At 41.7% G+C, this 22716-nt stretch overlaps 1 protein-coding gene across 3 annotated transcripts in view; it reads right to left on the minus strand.

Annotated features, from left to right (window-relative positions):
* esamb (endothelial cell adhesion molecule b) overlaps positions 1-15184 on the minus strand; it is a 79978-nt gene extending 64794 nt beyond the window's left edge. Inside the window, exons 1-2 of one of the 3 annotated variants that reach the window (XM_021588083.2) lie at positions 13090-13229; positions 12716-12891 (exon numbers count right to left, since the gene is read on the minus strand). In XM_021588083.2, the coding sequence (XP_021443758.1) occupies positions 12716-12770 (55 nt within the window). In that variant the 5' untranslated portion in view covers positions 12771-12891; positions 13090-13229. Of the gene's footprint in view, positions 1-12715; positions 12892-13089; positions 13232-15041 lie in introns of those variants that run through there. The other 2 variants (XM_036964915.1, XM_036964914.1) reach the window with 2 other exon arrangements.
* Positions 15185-22716: the final 7532 nt, after the last annotated feature.

Here is a 22716-nt window from a genome sequence, read left to right on the forward strand (position 1 = left end):
ACACCATACTAGGCTGTCCAGTTTGTTTCGTTTTTTCAAGTGGCATACCTGGATAAGAATATGCTTATTTCTCAGAATGAGAAAAATTTGCCATTGCTTATATAAATGCGTATTTTTATGCTCATTGCACATTTATAAAAACAGACTAAACAGCTAGCACATAACAGTATGTGGCTAAAATGCTGCTAGTGGTACATGGTACCGCAGTGTCGCACGCAACAGAAACTGGGCTTTGATAGTAACGTTTTAGTAGGGTCTGCTCTCCATCAATTTTCGGGGTTGAGACATAAAAAGGGTATCGTTAGAAAGGTTAACCCTTTACACTTGTACCCGGGTTGAAAATTGGCTGATTTGGGCAGTAATAAGCTCCTAAATTGGAATGTAGTGGCTGTACAGTAACATTACTTATACATGATGTCAGCGCTCTGGCTCTGGATTTTGACTGGACAGCCGTTTGAACTTGAGCATTGCACGTGACAAAGTTGCCCCATCCCTCCCGGTAATTGGGCAACTTTAACAAATGTTGCTGTAAATTATGATGACTCAATGTATTTTTACAAAATGTACATTGTTTAAAGCACACTTTTACAAGTCTGTCACAAATAACACCTAAGCCCCCTACACTGTAAAACTAAATCTGTTATTAAATAACTGTTTCCACTGAGTTTTTTTGTTGTTTACTCAACTTTTAGTCCAAGTGTTACACCTGAACTAAAAACAATTGGCCCATACCAGTAGCAGTGCGTGGGGTAAAATCACTAATGAAGACAAGCCAAGCCAGTAAACAAGCCATATTACAACCTTTGTTGTGATAGAGCAAACAACGCATATAAACCATTTGTTCATACGCCACTGTGATATATAATAAGGCCGTGACAACAAAAAGACAGTCACAGTGGCGGAATAAATTAAACTACACTTCTCATCACAAAACCGGAGAGCAACATCTGTCCTGTGAAGTCCACAAAGCAAATATTGTATACAATGTTAATGTTCTTACAGTTTCCTAAACAGCTATCAATCTAGAATCACAGAGTTACCACAAGTCAGCACAAAGAAAACAGGAGCACCGCTATTCAAGCACCATTTCAAATTAAACATAATCAAATCAACAAGGCTACTGTATATATGCTTAGTTTAATACACTGAAAACAAACTTAACGATACCAAAAACTATTTAGTCCAATCAATGGCGCTAAATATCATGTGGCTGTCCATGGTTATGATTTATGTGTGTGCGCGCATTTGTGCACAAGTTTAAAAAAACAATTTTTTACCCACCCTACTACATTTTTTTGTTTTTATTCTTGAAAAACATATATTTGGATTCTTCAAATTCATTTGATATATCACCCAGGACTACTCTAAAGCTTCCTTTCATGTCCATGATGACCAAAGTGCTCATCTTAATTAACAGAACATCAATTAGGTCTACCTGTAATAACACTTTTTCAGGTTCCCAACACACACAAAATAGTGGCAGCATGTTAAAACATTTAATCTTGTGTTTTTTTTATAACACTTTCTTTTTTAACAGTGCACCAGTAAACAATAGCCTAAAGGAGAATATAGTTTTTGTAACAGTTATAAATCTTTAAAACGCCAAACCATTGAACCGTGAAGTGAGAGAGCAAGCCCCTATTCTCTGCAACCACTACACGCAGTAGCCTATGTTTCTGTTATGATTCATCTCACCTCTCCACTGCCCTGCTACTTTGCATGTCATGCTGGTCTCGGACAGATATTTGCCCACACAGGGCTGCAGAACATGGTATTTTTTATTTTACCTTTCACTTATTTAACCAGGTAGGCTAGTTGACAACAAGTTCTCATTTACAACTGCGACCTGGCCAACATACAGCAAAGCAGTACGACACATACAACAGAGTTACACATGGAATAAACAAACAGTCAATAATACAGTAGAAAAAGTCTATATACAGTGTGTGCAAATGAGGTAGGATAAGGGAGGTAAGGCAATAAATAGGCCATGGTGGCAAAGTAATTACAATATAGCAATTAATCACTGGAATGGTAGATGTGCAGAAGATGAATGCAAGATGCAAGTAGAGATACTGGGGTGCAAAGGAGCAAGATAAATAAATAAATAAATAAATAAATAAATACAGTATGGGGATGAGGTAGTTGGATGGGCTATTTACAGATGGGCTATGTACAGGTGCTAGATTCAAGATGGCGCCGGAGGAGATGGCCACCGTATTACGGTCGCCTAACCAATTGTGCTATTATGTGTTTTTTCCCACGATATTTGTAAATTATTTTGTACAAAATGTTTCTGCAACCGTATCTTACGGCAGAAAATAGCTTCTGGATATCAGGACAGCGATCACTCACCTCGGATTAGACAAAGATTTCTTCAACAACAACAGCAGCAAGCAGGACTCACACGATATTCTCCAAACAACCCACAGGGCAGACATCCCAATTATTCGCAAAAGGAAGCGACGCAGAGGACGAAGAGCCGGATGCCTCGGCCGTACCCGCAGAAAACAACTAGGAAAGCTGCCGATTCCGTCAATATTACTCTCCAATGTGCAATCATTGGACAAACTAGACGATTTAAGATCACGAATATCCAACCAACGGGACATAAAAAACTGCAATATCCTATGCTTCATGGAATCGTGGCTGAATGACGACATGTATCCCGCTACCTGAATATCCACGCTGCACCGGCAGGATAGTACAGCACACTCGAAGACGAGGGGGGCGGTCTGTGCATTTCGCCTTGCGAAAGTATTCGGCCCCCTTGAACTTTGCGACCTTTTGCCACATTTCAGGCTTCAAACATAAAGATATAAAACTGTATTTTTTTGTGAAGAATCAACAACAAGTGGGACACAATCATGAAGTGGAACGACATTTATTGGATATTTCAAACTTTTTTAACAAATCAAAAACTGAAAAATTGGGCGTGCAAAATGATTCAGCCCCTTTACTTTCAGTGCAGCAAACTCTCTCCAGAAGTTCAGTGAGGATCTCTGAATGATCCAATGTTGACCTAAATGACTAATGATGATAAATACAATCCACCTGTGTGTAATCAAGTCTCCGTATAAATGCACCTGCACTGTGATAGTCTCAGAGGTCCGTTAAAAGTGCAGAGAGCATCATGAAGAACAAGGAACACACCAGGCAGGTCCGAGATACTGTTGTGAAGAAGTTTAAAGCCGCATTTGGATACAAAAAGATTTCCCAAGCTTTGAACATCCCAAGGAGCACTGTGCAAGCGATAATATTGAAATGGAAGGAGTATCAGACCACTGCAAATCTACCAAGACCTGGCTGTCCATCTAAACTTTCAGCTCATACAAGGAGAAGACTGATCAGAGATGCAGCCAAGAGGCCCATGATCACTCTGGATGAACTGCAGAGATCTACAGCTGAGGTGGGAGACTGTCCATAGGACAACAATCAGTCATATATTGCACAAATCTGGCCTTTATGGAAGAGTGGCAAGAAAGCCATTTCTTAAAGATATCCATAAAAAGTGTCGGTTAAAGTTTGCCACAAGCCACCTGGGAGACACACCAAACATGTGGAAGAAGGTGCTCTGGTCAGATGAAACCAAAATTGAACTTTTTGGCAACAATGCAAAACGTTATGTTTGGCGTAAAAGCAACACAGCTGAACACACCATCCCCACTGTCAAACATGGTGGTGGCAGCATCATGGTTTGGGCCTGCTTTTCTTCAGCAGGGACAGGGAAGATGGTTAAAATTGATGGGAAGATGGATGGAGCCAAATACAAGACCATTCTGGAAGAAAACCTGATGGAGTCTGCAAAAGACCTGAGACTGGGACGGAGATGTCTTCCAACAAGACAATGATCCAAAACATAAAGCAAAATCTACAATGGAATGGTTCAAAAATAAACATATCCAGGTGTTAGAATGGCCAAGTCAAAGTCCAGACCTGAATCCAATTTGAGAATCTGTGGAAAGAACTGAAAACTGCTGTTCACAAATGCTCTCCATCCAACCTCACTGAGCTCGAGCTGTTTTGCAAGGAGGAATGGGAAAAATGTTCAGTCTCTCGATGTGCAAAACTGAGAGACATACCCCAAGCGACTTACAGCTGTAATCGCAGCAAAACGTGGCGCTACAAAGTATTAACTTAAGGGGGCTGAATAATTTTGCACGCCCAATTTTTCAGTTTTTGATTTGTTAAAAAAGTTTGAAATATCCAATAAATGTCGTTCCACTTCATGATTGTGTCCCACTTGTTGATTCTTCACAAAAAAATAGTTTTATATCTTTATGTTTGAAGCCTGAAATGTGGCAAAAGGTCGCAAAGTTCAAGGGGGCCGAATACTTTCGCAAGGCACTGTATTTGTAAACAAGAGCTGGTGCACGAAATCTAAGGAAATCTCTAGATTTTTTTTCACCTGAAGTTGAGTATATTGTGATAAACTGCATGCCACACTACTTGCCTGAGCTATACTTTTCCTGGCTGTTTATTTACCACCACAGACAGATGATGGCACCAATACCGCACTCAGTTGTATAAGGAAATAAGCAAAACAGGAAACCACTCACCCAGAGGCGGCACTCCTAGTGGCCGGAGACTTTAATGCAGGGAAACTTTAATCAGTTCTACCAAATCTCTATGAACATGTTAAATGTGCAAAAAAAAAATGTTAAAAAAAAATCTAGATCCCCTGTACTCCACACAGAGACGCGTACAAAGCTCTCCCTCGCCCTCCATTTGGTAAATCAACTCTATCCTCCCGATTCTTGCTTACCAGCAAAAATGAAAGCAGGAAGCACAAGTGACTCGATCTATAAAAAATTGGTCAGATGAAGCAGATGCTAAACTACAGGACTGCTTTGCTATCACAGACTGGAACATGTTCCGGGATTCTTCCGATGACAATGAGGAATACACCACATCAGTCACTGGCTTTATCAATAAGTGCATTGACGACGTCGTCCCCACAGTGACTGTACTTACATACCCCAACCAGAAGCCATGGATTACAGGCAACATTCGCACTGAGCTAAAGGGTAGAGCTGCCACTTTCAAGGTGCGGGACTCTAACCCGGAAGCTTACAAGAAATCCCACTATGCCCTGCGACGAACCATCAAACAGGCAAAGCGTCAATACAGGGCTAAGGTAGAATCATACTAAACCGGCTCCGACACTCGTCATATGTGGCAGGGCTTGCAAACTATTACAGACTACAAAGGGAAGCACAGCCGCGAGCTGCCCAGTGACATGAGCCTACCAGACGAGCTAAATCACTTCTATGCTCGCTTCGAGGCAAGCAACACTGAGGCATGCATGAGAGCATCAGCTTTTCTGGACGACTGTGTGATCACGCTCTCCGTAGCCGACGTGAGTAAGACCTTTAAAAACAGGTCAACATACACAAGGCTGCGGGGCCAGAAGGATTACCAGGACGTGTGCTCCGGGCATGTGCTGACCAACTGGCAGGTGTCTTCACTGACATACCAACATGTTTCAAGCAGACCACCATAGTCCCTGTTCCCAAGAACAAAGGCAACCTGCCTAACTGACTACAGACCCGTAGCACTCATGTCCGTAGCCATGAAGTGCTTTGAAAGGCTGGTAATGGCTCACATCAACACCATTATCCCAGAAACCCTAGACCCACTCCAATTTGCATACCGGCCAAACAGATCCACAGATGATGCAATCTCTATTGCACTCCACACTGCCCCTTCCCACCTGGACAAAAGGAACACCTATGTGAGAATGCTATTCATTGACTACAGCTCAGCGTTCAACACCATAGTACTCTCAAAGCTCATCACCAAGCTAAGGATCCTGGGACTAAACACCTCCCTCTGCAACTGGATCCTGGACTTCCTGACAGGCCGCCCCCAGGTGATGAGGGTAGGTTGCAACACATCTGCGACGTTGATCCTCAACACTGGAGCTCCCCAGGGGTGCGTGCTCAGTCCCCTCCTGTACTCCCCGTTCACCCACGACTGCATGGCCAGGCACAACTCAAACACCATCATTAAGTTTGCTGATGACACAGAGGTAGGCCTGATCACCGACAACGACAAGACAGCCTATAGGGAGGAGGACAGAGACCTGGCCGGGTGGTGCCAGAATAACAACCTATCCCTCAATGTAACCAAGACTAAGGAGATGATTGTGGACTACAGGAAAAGGAGCACAGAGCACGTCCCCATTCTCATCGAAGGGGCTGTAGTGGAGCAGGTTGAGAGCTTCAAATTCATTGGTGTCCACATCAATAACAAACTAGAATGGTGCAAACACACCAAGACAGTCGTGAAGAGGGCACGACAAAGCCTATTCCCCCTCAGGAAACTAAAAAGATTTGGCATGGGTCCTGAGATCCTCAAAAGGTTCTACAGCTGCAACATTGAGAGCATCCTGACCGGTTGCATCACTGCCTGGTACGGCAATTGCTCGGCCTCTGACCGCAAGGCACTACAGAGGGTAGTGCGTACGGCCCAGTACATCACTGGGGCAAAGCTGCCTGCAATCCAGGACCTCTACACCAGGCGGCCCTAAAAATTGTCAAAGACCCTAGCCACCCCAGTCATAGACTGTTCTGTCCACTACCGCATGGCAAGCAGTGCCGGAGTGCCAAGTCTAGGACAAAAAGGCTTCTCAACAGTTTTTACCCCCAAGCCATAAGACTCCTGAAAAGGTTACCAATGGTTACCCGGACTATTTGCATTGTGTGTTACCCGGACTATTTGCATTTGTTTTCTAATTCTTTGTGGGTCTGTGTAATCTGAAGGGTCTCTAACATGGTCATACATTTGGCAGGAGGTAAGGATGTGCAGCTCAGTCTCCACCTCATTTTGTGGGCAGAGTGCACATTTATTTTTTATTTAACATTTATTTATCTAGGCAAGTCAGTTAAGAACAAATTCTTAGTTACAATGACAGCCTACCAAAAGGCAAAAGGCCTCCTGCGGGGACGGGGGCTGGGATTGAAAATAATATAAAAATATAGGACAAAACACACATCATGCAAGAGACACCACAACAGAGAGACCTAAGACAACAAAATAGCATGGCAGCAACAGAACATGACAACAACATGGCAGCAGAACAAAACATGGTACAAACATTATTGGGCACAGACAACAGCACAAAGGGCAAGAAGGTAGAGACAACAATACATCACACGAAGCAGCCACAACTGCCAGTAAGAGTGTCCATGATTGAGTCTTTGAAAAGATGGAGATAAAACTGCCGTGTTTGACTGTTTTTTGCAACTTGTTCCAGTCGCTAGCTGCAGCAACCTGAAAAGAGGAGCAACCCAGTCATGTGGGTGCTTTGGGGACCTTTAACGGCAGAACGGGTGTCGTATGTGGAGGATGATGGCTGCAGCAGCTATCTCAGATAATGGGGAGTGAAGCATAAGAGGGTTTTATAAATAAGCATCAACCAGTGGGTCTTGCGACAGGTATACAGAGATGACCAGTTTACAGAGGAGTATAGAGTGCAGTGATGTGTCCTATAAGGAGCATTGGTGGCAAATCTGGTGGCCGAATGATAAAGAACATCTAGCCGCTCCAGAGCACCCTTACCTGCTGATCTATAAATCACGTCTCCGTAATCTAGCATGGTCATCTGAATCAGGGTTAGTATGGCAGCTGGGGTGAAAGAGGAGCGATTACAATACAGGAAACCCAAGTCTAGATTTAAACTTAGCCTGCAGCTTTGAAATGCTTCCTTTGGCTTTGATGCCTCATGATTGAGTACTGCTCTGTAGACCGTGATTTTTTATTTTGCTGTGATCTGATAGAGCGTTCAGTCAGCCCACTGACACCTGAGTATTTTTTTAAACCTTTATTTAACTAGGCAAGTCAGTTAAGGACAAATTCTTATTTTCAATGACGACAGTTAACCCACTGTTCCTAGGCTTTGTTCAGGGGCAGAACAACAGATTTTTTACCTTGTCAGCTCGGGGATTCAATCTTGCAACCTTTCGGTTTCTAGTCCAAAGCTCTAACCACTAGGCTACCTGCCACCCAACCACTCTGGGTTGAGGTCAGTGATAAAGTAGTCTACAGTACTAATGCCAAGAGATAAGCTATAGGTGTACCTACTGTAGGAGTCCCCTTATCCAGTTCCGGCATTTAGGTCACAGCAGATAAGTACATGTCCCTGGAAATTATTGATCTCCCCCTCTAAGATGGAGAAGCTGTCTTCACTAAAGTATTGGGATTCTAGTAGGGGGAAAGGTAGCACACAGGAGGGGAATTTGTAGCTAAATGTAAAACACACACTCTTTCTCTCACCCTCTCTCCCTGTAGTAGGCTCCCAGATTTCCCCCGGGAACCCTCCTTAGAAGGTCCTTAGCCTCACAAAACCAGGTCTGGAAGATCTAAAACCAGGCGCCACCTTCTAAAACCAGGTCACACACCTAATCTACCCCATCCACCTGGCCCCGAGGCCTGCAGAGAGGATAACGCATGCTACTCTCTCACTCCTCAACAAATACTAAATCTTTCATCTCCCCATAGCCAAAACCCCTCCTCGATTCAAGCTCAGCCATCTTCTGCCCTTTCCCCTGACCAACCCATCTAGCTTTACAAACCTGTCATTCACCATTAAAGAGCTAACCAAACTCTACCAGCTCTATACCACAGACCCATCCTCTGCTATTACACCCACAGATCCCATCGCTCTACAATTACACACAAACAACTAATCTTCCACCAACTCACTACAAAACTCTACTCTTTGACCCGGTAACCCGTCTCTTACCTGTACAACAAAGCCAACAGAATAAAGGCAGGTTTTCACACCTTTGTAACCTGCCTTGGAAATCAATGGCAAGACAATTTAAAATGTAAGTGAAAGATGCTTTTCCAGACATTTCCGTTGTAACAAAGGGCTGTTTGTGTTGGTGCATGAGAGATAGAGGGGAATAACAGTTGTACATCCTCTATCTTAATGACATATTCAGGAAGCTGAGACTAGAACACCCCAGCCTCCCACTAGATTCAAGACGATTTTAATGAATTGCAAAAAAAACAAAACAATATACATCAACTGAATGTGGTTTTGTTCTGATCTACCGCGTGTGGCATGCTACACATCTTACCTCTACATAATGTCACATGTCCAGAACATCCAACATTTCAATATGATAATATTAACCCCTGGACATCAATGTATGAAAAGTGAAATTGAGTCAAACCAAATGACATAAAAATCAACACCTAAAGGTGAATAAATGAACTGAAACACTATTGAGGCCAACGCAAGGAGCACATTGACTCAGTCAGTAATTGATAGAGTGGGATGATAGTGGCATGGCCTCACTGGCCTGTGTTTCAACTCATCTCCCTGGCAACCTGAGCCTTCCGTTCCCCCCTCCCCTTCCCTACCTTGCCTGATGTCTGCCATCCCCTTCCCTTCCCTCCAACCCCATCACTGCCCTCCCCCTCCCTTGCCTGACACCTACCCTCTCCCACCTGCCCTGCCTGATGCCTGCCCTTCCCCACCTTCCCTAACTCCCCTGCCTGCCCTCCTCCACCTTCCCTCCCCAGCCTGCTGCCTGCACTAACTGCCCTGCCTTTCCTTACCTGCCCTCTCCCACATTCCCACCCTCCCCTCCCTGCCTGATGCCTGCCTGCCCTCCACTGCATCATTAGTCACATGAGGACAGGATATAGATGAAGATGTGGTGGTGGTGAAGGGCTCCTGTCAGGCTGTGGCAGCACCAACACCGCCACCTTGACGGCAGTCAATCAGTGTGCCTCAGCCTCAGCTCGCTTCACTGCACTCAATTGTCAGACTCAGCTTCACCATCAGAACCTCTCTGTTTCCTTCCCCAGAGTTACACTGTACCATAGTAGACTCGACAGACAACATAAATCGCAGTACTATATGTTCGACTGAGTATTATTCATGCCACAAAGACAGGCCTATTTATAGGCCTATTTTCAACCCATTAAAAACAACCATTGTAGGCTACTTTTGTCTTTCTGCTAATTCAGACAGACACATCAACAGATTGGCAGTGTATAAAAGAAGGCTACTGTATGCTATTCTGAAGGGAGCTCAAACAACTAACAGAATGGAAAGAAACACGGAGTCTACCATAAATATTCAATTATTGAAACAACTCAGTGTAACATGTTCAGCTATTCACTGTCAGTAGTAGTAGGAGTTAATGAGGTGAAATATTGACTGCGTAGGTGCTACACATCCTGGCTGCGTTGTGGGGGGTATATATATATATAATTGTCCCGTCTAACTGGGCATTAGCCTTGCTAATGATCTCTGCTGAGAGAGGAGCTAATTCTGAGGCGCTGGCTCCCTCTGTTCCAGCCGCCTCCACTGTTACAATGGAATAAATCCGCTTTTGCTTCACATATAGACACTGCTGAACACAAGTAAAGCTTCTTTTTTTGCCTACCATAAAGCACTACGATTACTTTGTGATTAATTGATCACATGTACCCAACATAAATGCACATATTTCAGGACAGTACAGTATATCTCCTGTTATGGTTTGACATAGAGGGTGTAAAAGGGTGTAAAAACACGCTTTGATTCTGAAATTTCCCTTCCTTATTTTATAAAATGCATTTTACAAAGACAAATATGATTCTTCATGTTCTGAATCTGTCAGTGGGGTATTTCTCTAACATATCATTATATGCAAAAAGTCAGATTTCATAACCTAACCTGCTTCTCGCAGCGACTTTGGGGATTTTACATGTTGTGGTGGTCGTCTTCAAAGTTCTTTCCACAGGTCGCAAAAAGCTAAATTAGCATGATACAAGCTGAATTAAATGTAAAAGGGTTACAAAATAAAAGGCTTGTCGTACGCTCAAAGCTCCGTTGACATTCCACAGAGATCAGCTTGTTTTTCTGAGAAATATTTGAAAAATAACAGGAATTTAGCATTAACATATAAAGAATATAATATAATGTCTCAAAATCAATATATATCTAACCTCTATATTGTTTTATGTCCTCTGGATTCGAGAAGAAAGATGACGAGTTCAAACATGAGCTGACACAATGGTATTTTCCTGATTTTTTACCATTCTTTTTTTTCTGGCCTCCATTGAGATTTAGTCTTGGCTATCCTACAATCAGGTGTGTTAACTGTGGAATAGTTCAAATACATGGAACAGCTGTGGGTCCCCGAGGAGAGGTTTGAAAATCCCTGGCCTAGAGCCCTCAAATTCAAATCTGGACATCTAAGCCAGTTCCACTGCTTCTTTTCTCCATTCTTCCCCTCTAACGCCATGTTTGCCATTTTAATACCAGTCCCCAGCCAGTCAGTCAGCATCACTGGCGCTTTAATCTCATCAGCCAAGACCACCACCCAGGCCGGCCAGTGAAGCTATACCTTGTCCTTGTTAAAACGCCAAGGCAAATCAGCGGATTACAACTTCCTTTGACTTCAGCAGCGTGGTCTGCACAGTTTAGTGACAACCACAATGCTCATCTCACTGTTGCTGGGAGTCAATCACATATCTACTATGGGGGTTCCTCAACATAACATAGGTTACAATAGGCCAGGGTTTCCCAACTGGCGGCCTGCAGGTGGTTTTATTCGGCCCCACTAATCATTTACATTTTACTTTGAGGGATTAAAAAGACTAAAAACACCAGCATATCAGCTTTGAATTTTGTAAATCTTTTTCAAAGTATTCCCACGTATAATATGTGATAGTATACAAATATAGGCAAGGTTAGGCATGATTGTTTTAGTCAAATATTATATCTATTTGAGCTTCTTGTGATCCATTTGCGCTCTACAAATGATTTGTAATTATGTTCCGGTCCCCTGACCATCCGCTCAAGAAAAAGAAATCGGCCTGCGGCTGAATCTAGTCGATGATCCCTGCAATAGGCTATCTGTGAGTAAACCTGGTTCAAATATACATCTCTACCATCAGAATCACAGTGCTTTTTGATAGTTGCAACTGTCCTGACAGGTTAAAAAAAATGTATGTAGCCAGTTAGATAGGTAGGCTATAAGCAAACCACACCTTTCTCCCCTCAACTATTGAGGAAACCAACACATGGTTCAATGGTGCTTTGAAACATGACAAATAATTGCAACCTAAAAAACATGTAGGATATATTTTATTATTCCATGTACTAGATAACTTAATTTCAGGGGCTAAATCTCACGGGGTAATTTGACTTTTTGAAGAAGATAAAAAAAAATACAAAACTAGATTACACTATAACACTATTACATATAACACTATTGTAACAAACCATGCAAATGGTTTTGGGACAGACAGTTGTTCCCACATTTCTAATCGATCTAATAGATCTGTTGATATCTAAACATGTAGATTTGGAGCCAAGATATGCTTTTCATCAGGCTAGAACCCTAGACTAGAGCGCGAGGTCTTCACACGTGATTTAGGTATTCATAGGTGCAATCATGTTTATAAAACAGGTGGTAGCCTACCTCACATCCCGCTCAACAATTTGTGACATGTTTGACATCGCCTGAGGAATTTTCCAATGTCGCATCTTCTGAAAGCTACACAGAGTGACTAAAATGTAGTTCAATGTGAAAAAATAACTTCTACCACAAGCCTTTGATGACCATACCGCCTATGTGTAAATAAATGACGCAGAGCTGGAACGACAATAATGTTTGAAATAGTGTTAAGTGTCAAACTTGTTTACATAATACAAAAAAACAAAATGGTAAATAGACTGACTAGTTGTGGAACAAAATGAGCTTACCTTGAAAAACCCATAACAATGACAGGAGCGCTCGGACTCTCCCTGATATCGCCATCACCCAACATTAAACGCACGTGCCCGGTGCGAGCCACAGGACGAACAGCGAATTTGGGAGTAGGCGTCAGTTGTCTTTTTGAAGTTCGTCTCCTGTTCGATGGGCTGTCCTCCGCTCGGATCTGGCGAAAGTGAACGCAGGAAGCAGAACTTCGACAGTATGGAAAGGTAATGGTTTCTGAATTATTTCAGTTTTCCCGTCCTGCGAGAAAATATTGCAGCGCACTATCGCTGGTTCACTTCCACCGTACACGGTCAAAGACGTAACCATTTATCGATAAGTCACCTCAGTTTACCCCTGTCACTCCACAAATCCTTACATTTGTGCTGGCGTCCCCTCGCTCCCAGAGTTGAAATGTAGACAGCTCTCTCCTCTCCTCTCCTCTCCTCGTCCTCGAAGTGAACGGTTACAATCTGCCAACTACCCGCCTGCACCTTTGCGCACATGACAAGCCCCGCCCCTGCATGGCTTAATTTTGCACAGGTGGTTTTTGTACTGTCTGCTCTGTGACATCTCTACACACTATTAATAATTTATAGTACTAATTACTATGAAATAAGGCTTGTAATGTAGCCCGACCACCGTCTCAGCCTTCAGCATCTATGCTGCAATAGTCTATGTGTGTGTGTGTGTGTGTGGGGTGGGTGGGTGGGGGGGCATTCTGTTTTGTCTGGTGTAATTCTGTTTTATCTGGTGTTCTGTGTGAATTTAAGTATGCTCCCTCACCGGATGTGCTACCTTGTCCCGGACCTGCTGTTTTCGACTCTCTCTACAACACCTGCTGTCTTGACCTCTGAATACTCTGCTATGAAAAGCCAACTGACATTTACTCCTGAGCAGTGGAGGCTCCTCAGAGGAGGAAGGGGAGAACCATCCTCCTCAGTGAAATTTCATAAAAATAAAAATAGTGAAACATAAAAAAAGTTATAGTTTTTAGATAAAACTATATTAAATATATTACCAAATAATTGATTAAATAAAACTTTTTTGCAACGAAGGCCTGCAGTAACTTCAACAGCACTGTCTGGCGTAGCGCCATGGTGCAGCTGGAGGACAGCTAGCTTCCATCCTCCTCTGGCTACATTAACTACAATACATAACCTAGGAGGCTTGTAGGCCTCACCCCCTTCCATAGACATACATGGTAATTATGACCACTTCCGGAGGACATCCTCCAACCAATCAAAGCTTTTGCAGTATGAACTGACATGTTGCCCATCCAATCATAGAATTAGGATCAGATAATTAACCTATTGAGTTGTATTGGGATTGTGCCACAGAGCATTTTGGGGGTTTTATGTGTTGAGTATCATGGTGACATTGTTGGATAGAGATTAAGAGTGAAAAGTGATAGTTGAGCATTTTTTCAAATGACAGGAGACTGAGGAGGTATATTATAAATTGTTTTCAAGGTTTTAGAACTTTCTTTTTGTGTCCAGTTAGTGCAATTTTAAAAAATGTGCCTTGCTAACTGTACCAGTGGGAGTGTGCAGTTTTCTGCCGAAAATGTTGTGGACTTTTTGTTGAAGAACCCCTTTCATTCTCGGGTACACGGAAAAGGTGTGAATTAAAAGCGAGGGTCGACCTCTGCCTCAGATCAGTTTCATGAAGATGGATGAAAATGTGAGGCCATTCAATATCACCTGGTATCAAAAGTATAGCTGATTAACAGGGAGCCTTTCATCAAGCTGCCTGTATTGCTGGCCTTGACTGCGTTTTTGGACATGTAAGAATGTGCTTTTAGAGGACACGATGAGATGGAAAGTTCCGCCAACAAGGACAACTACAAGGAACTTGCAGAGGTAATTTCACGCTAAGATGCTTTACTTGCTGAAAGTTCGACTGTCTTTTCTGGGATATCAAAAACAATTCCGAATGATTTGACAGCTTCCATCGCATCGTCCATTAAAATATGAACGCTTCTATCACACCGACCAGAATTACATTAATTGCCAATGAAACTGCGTTTGCCTTGCAGCATTCGGTTGCAGAGGCAGTTGGAGTGCGTTCGCTGTAGTGCTTACGTTGGATTTATCGAACGTGTGCGTAAAACTGTATGGTAGACGGCTTGACAGAAATGGTAGCAGAAGGTGAATGTTGAACTTTTGTTGCATACATATCCAGATGATGCTGCGTACTATTTTGTGCAATGACGCTGTCGGTGTGTTCGAAAGAGTTTGACGCTGCGCATTTCGTTGCGTTTGTTGTAGTAGGCTTTCCACTTTCCTCCGGTATTTATTTAGCAAAGATGATAACACAACGTAAACTCACCCCATTCCGTACAAATGTGAACAACCGCAACATTCAAACGAGGCTACAAAGAAAACTAATGGGACTAGCCTAGCCTACACCTAAACATTAGAAATCTGACATGCTGTGTGGGATGAAAACGAGACCATTTTTCCGTTTGATCAACTGTAGGCTACTAATAAGAGCAGCTGCATATAGCCTATGCCCCTATCCGTCTGGTCAAGGTAAACTAATTGGTGACGTTATGAATTTATAGTCCATGTGTGTGTCAGGAGAAAATGTGATCAAATGTAGTTTAAATTCAAAATTGGGCTTGCTAGGCTGTCTATACGTTTTAATCGATAATGATTAACTGGAATCAACATAATAGTGCTGACAGATGTGAGTAAATATTTTGTAAAGCATACAGTTGCATAGGCCTGCATGATGCAAACATGCATAAAGCAAGCTCAGCCCTGTGAGTTCTATTGTCTATCAGTTGTTGTCTATGTGTCTGGCTGGGGGGAAATCCCCCCCTAATCTAGTCTAAAAAATAATTTATATGAACAAATATAAGGTAGCTGCAGTTAGACAGGGCCAAGAGTTTTTTTCAGGAGTAAAAAATATATATGTGACCTGATTAGGAAAAACTGGTCCCATCATAGTCCATATTAAACCCTTTTACAACTGGTTAATCACTGTCATACCTTATAGGGTCCAGAGTTTTCCTAGTTAGGTGAAAACTCCAGGTCCCAGGGGGTGAAAACTGCACCACCGCTCTGGGACCTATGGTGGAACCAGTCTGCTTGCAGTTGTCAGTTATCTTCAGGTAACTAGGCTTTATTCAGGAATGTTTCTTGGGATACTTTGATGTGTCAAGTGGGCGAGATGCGCTGCCTGTGTTTGTTTGACTTTATGAATTTTGAGATGTCTGAGTTTAAGTTCATAGAGAAACTCATTGTTCAGACCTACAATGGTGCAGCTGTAATGGAATGTATCTGCTATTTGTATTTACAGCTAAGTCCCCTCCTGTTCCTTGATTAAGAGGTGATGACTACTCCACTCCACAACCTTTGTAAACTTTATCCTGACATGAACTGAAGCCACATCTCATGTGCCCGCTCATCCACTGGCACATTGAATGTTTCCCCTCCAAGCACTGTGAGTACCCCTATACATTTTCTATCATTGCTGTATGTAGAGTCAATCACATACACAATTACATTATTACACATCAATGATTTTACTCCTTGCTTGGACTAAGTCATTCTTAGCTCTTGTGTCTAACTGTGTAGTGTGTTGACCGTCCTGTGCTGGTCAAGTCTCTGAACACCTCAGCTCATGCCTCATACCCTCATTCAATCACTGCTGTGATCCCTTTCCAACACGGTGTAAGTAGCCCTCTCATTCACATTCCCCATAATATGGTACTATAAATGTCTTTATTAAATGCTTTAGGTTAAAATAATTAGTCTTTGACAATTTTTGAAACGCACTCATCGCCGTGTGTTATGCGCCTCAATTTCTCAAGTCACCAGCCTCCACTACTCCCGAGGTACTGACCGGTTGCACCCGCTACAACCACTGTGATTATTATTTCACCCAGCTGGTAATTTATAAACTTTTTAACATCTTGAAGAACAATCTGGCCTTAAAGGCTATGTATTCTTATACTCTTATAATCTCCACCCGGCACAGCCAGAAGAAGACTGGCCACCCCTCAGAGCCTGGTTCCTCTCTAGGTTTCTTTCTAGGCTCCAGCCTTTCTATGGAGTTTTTCTTAGCCACAGTGCTTCTACATCTGCATTGCTTGCTGTTTGGGGTTTTAGGCTGGGTTTCTGTATAAGCACTTTGTGACCTCTCCTGAGGTAAAAAGGTATTTTATAAATACTTTTGATTTGATTAACGGTGAAGAAAGTTGTTAAAGGGACCAGTGCATTAAAAAAAAGTGTTTTTATGTATATTTCTACACTGAGTTTGGAATAATACTGTGAAATTGATGATAATACCCTTTTAGTGTAAGAGCTGTTTGAAAAGACCTGCTGAAATTTCAGCCAGGATCACCAAGTATTAAATTAGTTAAGACCAAAAAGAAAGATGGTTCCAAAGCTCTCTGCCAATAACAGCTAGTTTTCAGTTGTCCCCTCCCAACTCAGACCACTCCCAGACAGTCCTAGCAAAATTCTTGCTTGATAAATTGCTCTTTGCTAAGAAGCTATTTTGTTTTCTTTTTGTCCATTTTAATTGAAAATTATCCCAGTAAGGTACTTAATTGTTACCCAGAAATGATTTGATATTGAAATAAAAACATCTTCATTGGACCTTTTAAGGTCAAGTGCTAAGGGGATACAAGCTAAGAAGATAAGCATGGCAGTGGCATGTATAGGCCTACTGAATGGACAGGGTGTATGGAATAACGCTGTGAATGAGCATGGAGATGATTATTCCTGATTTGTACTGAAATGTATAATCAGGTCAATGCCATAGATAAAACATTTCAGGGATATAGTTCATACTGAAATTCATTCAATGCCAAATCAATTGAAGTACATTACCTGAGTCTCATTTAAAAGTTTATATATAGGACACACTTCTTTCGCATGTAAAAATCCCCAGGAAACATTAACAGATAGTTGTGTGAGAGGACAGACGGGAGCATGAGCTAGGCTTTTAAGTTGTAGTGTAAGTCTGAGGTCCTGCCTCAGCTCATAAATGGGTTGTCAGGTGAAATATTAATGTCTGCGGGGCCCATGTGTAGTTTTAGTTGTTGGATGTAATGGATTTATTACATGATATCAAATCCAGCATCTTTAAGACTGATCTGTCCTCACCTCGACCTGCAGTGAAATACACAACGACCATGACTGCCACCACTGCTAACCTCAACCCACTACCTCATCACATCAGACCTGTGTTCCAGAACTTAGAGTTAATAATTGACTGGCAAACCCTTGAATTTTTCATTGCCTCATATTTTCGGTCCTGCTTTTCCTGCTTTTTAACATTGTCAGCCAATTTGACTGCATTTTTTTGAGGTCATAGCTCACAAAGAAGATTTTCACTGGCTATAAAATAGAGCTTCAATTAATAACATCAGTTATGTTACACCAGTCAGTCATTCGCTAGTCTGAATGGAAGTGAAATGTAACTGTCTGAGCATCATTCTCCAGTAGACAGGTATAAGTAAATGAGAGAGAGCTTGACATGACCTCAACATGACCTGTCTATGCTCATGTTTTACTCTCACCAGATAGGAACAAACTCCAAGAATATCTGAAAAGCCTACTGAAAAGATATAGCTAGTATTTGAAGTCCACCCTCAGCTTATTCACATTAACATACCAAGGAAACTTGATGCTGATGGCTAGTGTAAATTATTGATAATTCATGGTGGGTATATGGAAAGAGGCACTAATCTCAAACTGGACAGTGGGAACATTCCAAGCCTGCACTCTTTTTCACTCCGCATATATTCCCAGAACATATTTCTTTAATTGTGGGGCAAGCTTTATAGATTAGGCCTAGCCTCTATATAATTGTTACTTTGTTTAAGGAACCACAAAATGTACATTATGTCAACTGATTTGTGGCATTGGATTGCCTTAAAATGTATTTTGTGTGAATATAATTGAAAGTCTAATGCAGATGTTTTTATCTCAATATCAGATCATTACTGGGTAACAAGTACATAACTGTAAATGTTGTCAATTAAATTGGTCAAAAATCAACAAAAACAACTTCTTAGCAAAGGGCAATTTCTTAAGCAAGAATTTAGCAAGGGCTGTCTGGGAGTGGTCTAAGTGGGGAGGGGGAAAGTAAAAATGAGCTGTAATTGGTACACAGGTTTGGAACTCTCTAATTAGTCTTAACTAATTTACCTCAAGGTGATGTCACCGTCCATAGAAGGGTAAAACTCCATCCCACCAAAACAGGCAGAACTTTCAGGCACTCTTTTCAAAAATATCTTATACCAAAAGGGCATTATCATCATGTTTACAATATATTCCAACCTCATAGAGTGGAAATATATAAAACATAGGGAAATCATGTTTTTGACTACACTGGGACTTTAAAGAAGTACTTCCTTGTTGTCCATCCATTCTGTGCAATAGCTTATTTCAATGGCATGCACTCCCTAATTATTTGGTATCTTTTAATTTTGAGCTGCAGTTGACTTCCTGAAGAAGTTCTTTGTTAAACACGTTCAAGTGCGAAGAACCCCTTAACTCAATGCCAGGTGGAATATGGGCCTCTCTGTCCTTGACTGTCGGGTCCATGCTTTGATAGTGTGTCTGGTCTGACATGATTAATGACTCAATTAAACTTTTTGTGCTTTGTTCCTCAGTTCACTTTCTCATTTTCTGAACTAGTGGAACTCAAATGCATCAGAGAATCTATCACCGGGTAGTTTGTTATGAATGTATGATTGATTAGTGTCATCTAGTGGTCAAGAAGTGCAGCACATCCGTTTTCACAACCAGATAATATCCTGCAGTATTTTCATTTTAATTAGAAATTGAGAGGAAGATATCCCCCAATCCTCTCAATCCTTGTGTGAACCCTCAGTCTCAACATCTTTCTCTGAAAAGCATCTCCTCACTGAAAGATGGATTTTATTTATTGGGGCGGCAGGTAGCCTAGTAGTTAGAGCGTTGGACTAGTAACCGAAAGATTGCAAGATTGAATCCCTGAACTGACAAGGTAAAAAGATATGTTGTTCTTCCCCTGAACAAGGCAGTTCACCCACTGTTCCTAGGCCGTCATTGAGAATAAGAATTTGTTCTTAACTGACTTGTCTAGTTAAATAAATGTAAAATAAAAAATATTCAGACAGATGCCAAAGAGGTAAATTGCACAAATACCGATCTCTCTCATGACAGACTATCATGTCCAGCACACATGATATTTGGTTCTGGATTCCGTGATTACATAAAAAATAACCTGTTGATTTTAAAACATGTTTGGGATAGGTGGCAGTATTTTGATGTCCGGATGAAAAGTGTGCCCAAAGTAAACTGCCTGTTACTCAGGCCCAGAAACTAGGATATGCATATAATTGGTAGATTTGGATAGAACACTCTCTAAAGTTTCTAAAAACTGTTAAAATTATGTCTGAGTATAACAGAACTGATATGGCAGGCGAAATCCCGAGGACAAACCCCCACTTTTATAATAAGGCGAAGCCCTCCCAGATTGCAGTTCCTAGGGATTCCACTAGATGTCAACAGTTTTTTTGGCTGTACTGTTTCCAAGCGCGTTCTGAGAGCGTGTTCTTTGGTATTTTTCTCCGGTAAAGACTAACGATTCTCCGTCTTAAATTGTATCGTTTATTTATGTATTAGGGTACCTAAGGTTTGATTATAAATGTTTTTTAACTTGTTTGGAAAAGTTTATTAGTAACATTTGGGATTAATTTTGTATGCGTTTTGATGGAGGGAAACTGGGTGGATTATTGACTGAAGTGCGCCAGCTAAACTGAGTTTTTATGGATATAAAGAAGGACATTATCGAACAAAAGGACCATTTGTGATGTAACTGGGACCTTTTGGAGTGCCAACAGAAGAAGATCATCAAAGGTAAGGCATTTATTATATAGCTATTTCGGACTTTCGTGTCCCACCTGCCTGGTTGAAATATGTTTTTCATGGTTTTGTATGTGGGGCGCTGTCCTCAGATAATCGCATGGTGTGCTTTCGCCGTAAAGCCTTTTTGAAATCTGACAGCGGCTGGATTAACAAGACGTTAAGCTTTATTTTGATGTATTACACTTGTGATTTTATGAAAGTTAAATATTTATAATACTGTAGTTTGAATTTCACGCTCTGCAATTTCACCGGATGTTGTCAGTGTCCCGCTAGCGGCATGCCTTTCCCAAAGTTAAACATACTAGAATTTCAGCCTATTTTATAGTCACAGTAATTTTATACCGTAATATACAGACCCCACAGTCACAGTAGGGTTACAATTCTTGAATCCATAGGAGGTTGGTTGCACCTTAATTGGGGAGGATGGGCTGAAGGTAATGGCTGCAGCAGAATAGGTGGAATGGTATCAAATACATAAACACATGGTTTCCATGTATTTGATGCCATTTCATTTGCTCCGTTCCGGTCATTATTATGAGCCGTCCTCCATCAGCAGCCTCCTGTGCTTGATCACTAAAGAGGAAGGATCTCGAGGCCATGACTGGAGGGGACTATGTGAATGACTTGACTATGAATGAAACACCAGGATTATTAGGAGAGGGCATGGGCTGGTTCTATGTCTCCAATACATATCAATGCACAGGCTTCTGAATATGTGTATCTTAGTTCTCCCTTTCCACCATCCTGCCCTCATTCCAACAGGTCAGACAGAGGGGAAAAACTAAATGTTCACACCTCTGTTCACACCTCCACGTTAACATGTTCCCCCTGTGCTCTTAATCTAGACAATATCTCCCCCACCTTTACACATACACTACTATCATTCCTGACTACTGTAGCCTCCCTGCTTGTGAGCAATCACCAGATGATCGATAATGGCCGTGTTCGAGAGGATCAAACCGTAATGTATCCTGGGTAAATTGGGACTGACTGACTGATCTACAAATAATAATGAAGTTGTTTAATTTATGTATATTTCAGTTTTCCTTGTCTTCAAAAAACAAACTAAAACAAACAAATATACATACGAACGGCAATTTACAGATTTCACATGACTGGGAATACAGATATGGATCTGTTGGTCAGATATACCTTTATAAAAAAGGTTGGGGCATGGATCAGAAAACCAGTCAGTGTATATGGTGTGACCACCAATGTTCCCTTTCATTTTTCTCAGGACTGTGCAAATTTCAGGTCTGAGGAGCACAAACTTGAACGTTGTGAACACTGAGGCTGTACCCACTTTAAGTTACAATTTTAAGTGGCCAAGTAGGCTACTGTGGCTATTTGTTCATAATGTTGGCCAACCATGCAGGGCTTGACATTAATCTGTTTATCCTCCTTCAGACAAGGAAGTGATTGAAAATGGTGTTGTTTGATACAAGAAACCACTTTACAAAATAACATGCATTATTATTCACATACCATTGTTACAGAGAATCAGACAAATTTTGCTACCCTCTGCCTATTGCCTGCTTAGCTTATTCAAGCCTGTCTCAAAATGCAATGCTGCCCCTTTAAGATATTAAAAAAGCTCTTTACCTGTCTCGCTTTTTAAAGAGGTCCAGAAATGTACACGTGTTATGCTCTTGTAGGAAGCAATCCCTCCCCTATTGCTGACTACAAATTATCTATAACTGGGCTAATAACTCGCTAACTAGCAAAGGATATGAACAAAATGTGCACACGTAGCTACATGAAGCTCTCGCTTTGATCTCAAAACAAACACATCTACTCAAGACCACAGCTGTAAACATAGTCCAGTTCAAAGTAAATGGCACAGATCCATATATGGCAATGGTCTATTTGCATATAGGCCTACTGCAGCTCTGATTGGTTATGCGGCCGGTCTGTGTAGAGTAGAGGCTGAATCATGTGGTCAATGCAATAGAATCCTACTCCGATGCGTTCTGCATACAACATTTTTCGGTATGTTGCATTGAAAGTGGCTAATATTGCATTGAATTGATCACAATTGCCACAGTAAAGGGAAACGTTTATAGTGTTAATTAACAGGGAAAACTAGAAAGTTGAGGTAAGCTCAATCTGGTGTTTCTCTCTGGGCTGATACA

Source organism: Oncorhynchus mykiss, chromosome 27 (genome assembly GCF_013265735.2).
Source record: "Oncorhynchus mykiss isolate Arlee chromosome 27, USDA_OmykA_1.1, whole genome shotgun sequence".
Lineage (NCBI taxonomy): Eukaryota > Metazoa > Chordata > Actinopteri > Salmoniformes > Salmonidae > Oncorhynchus > Oncorhynchus mykiss.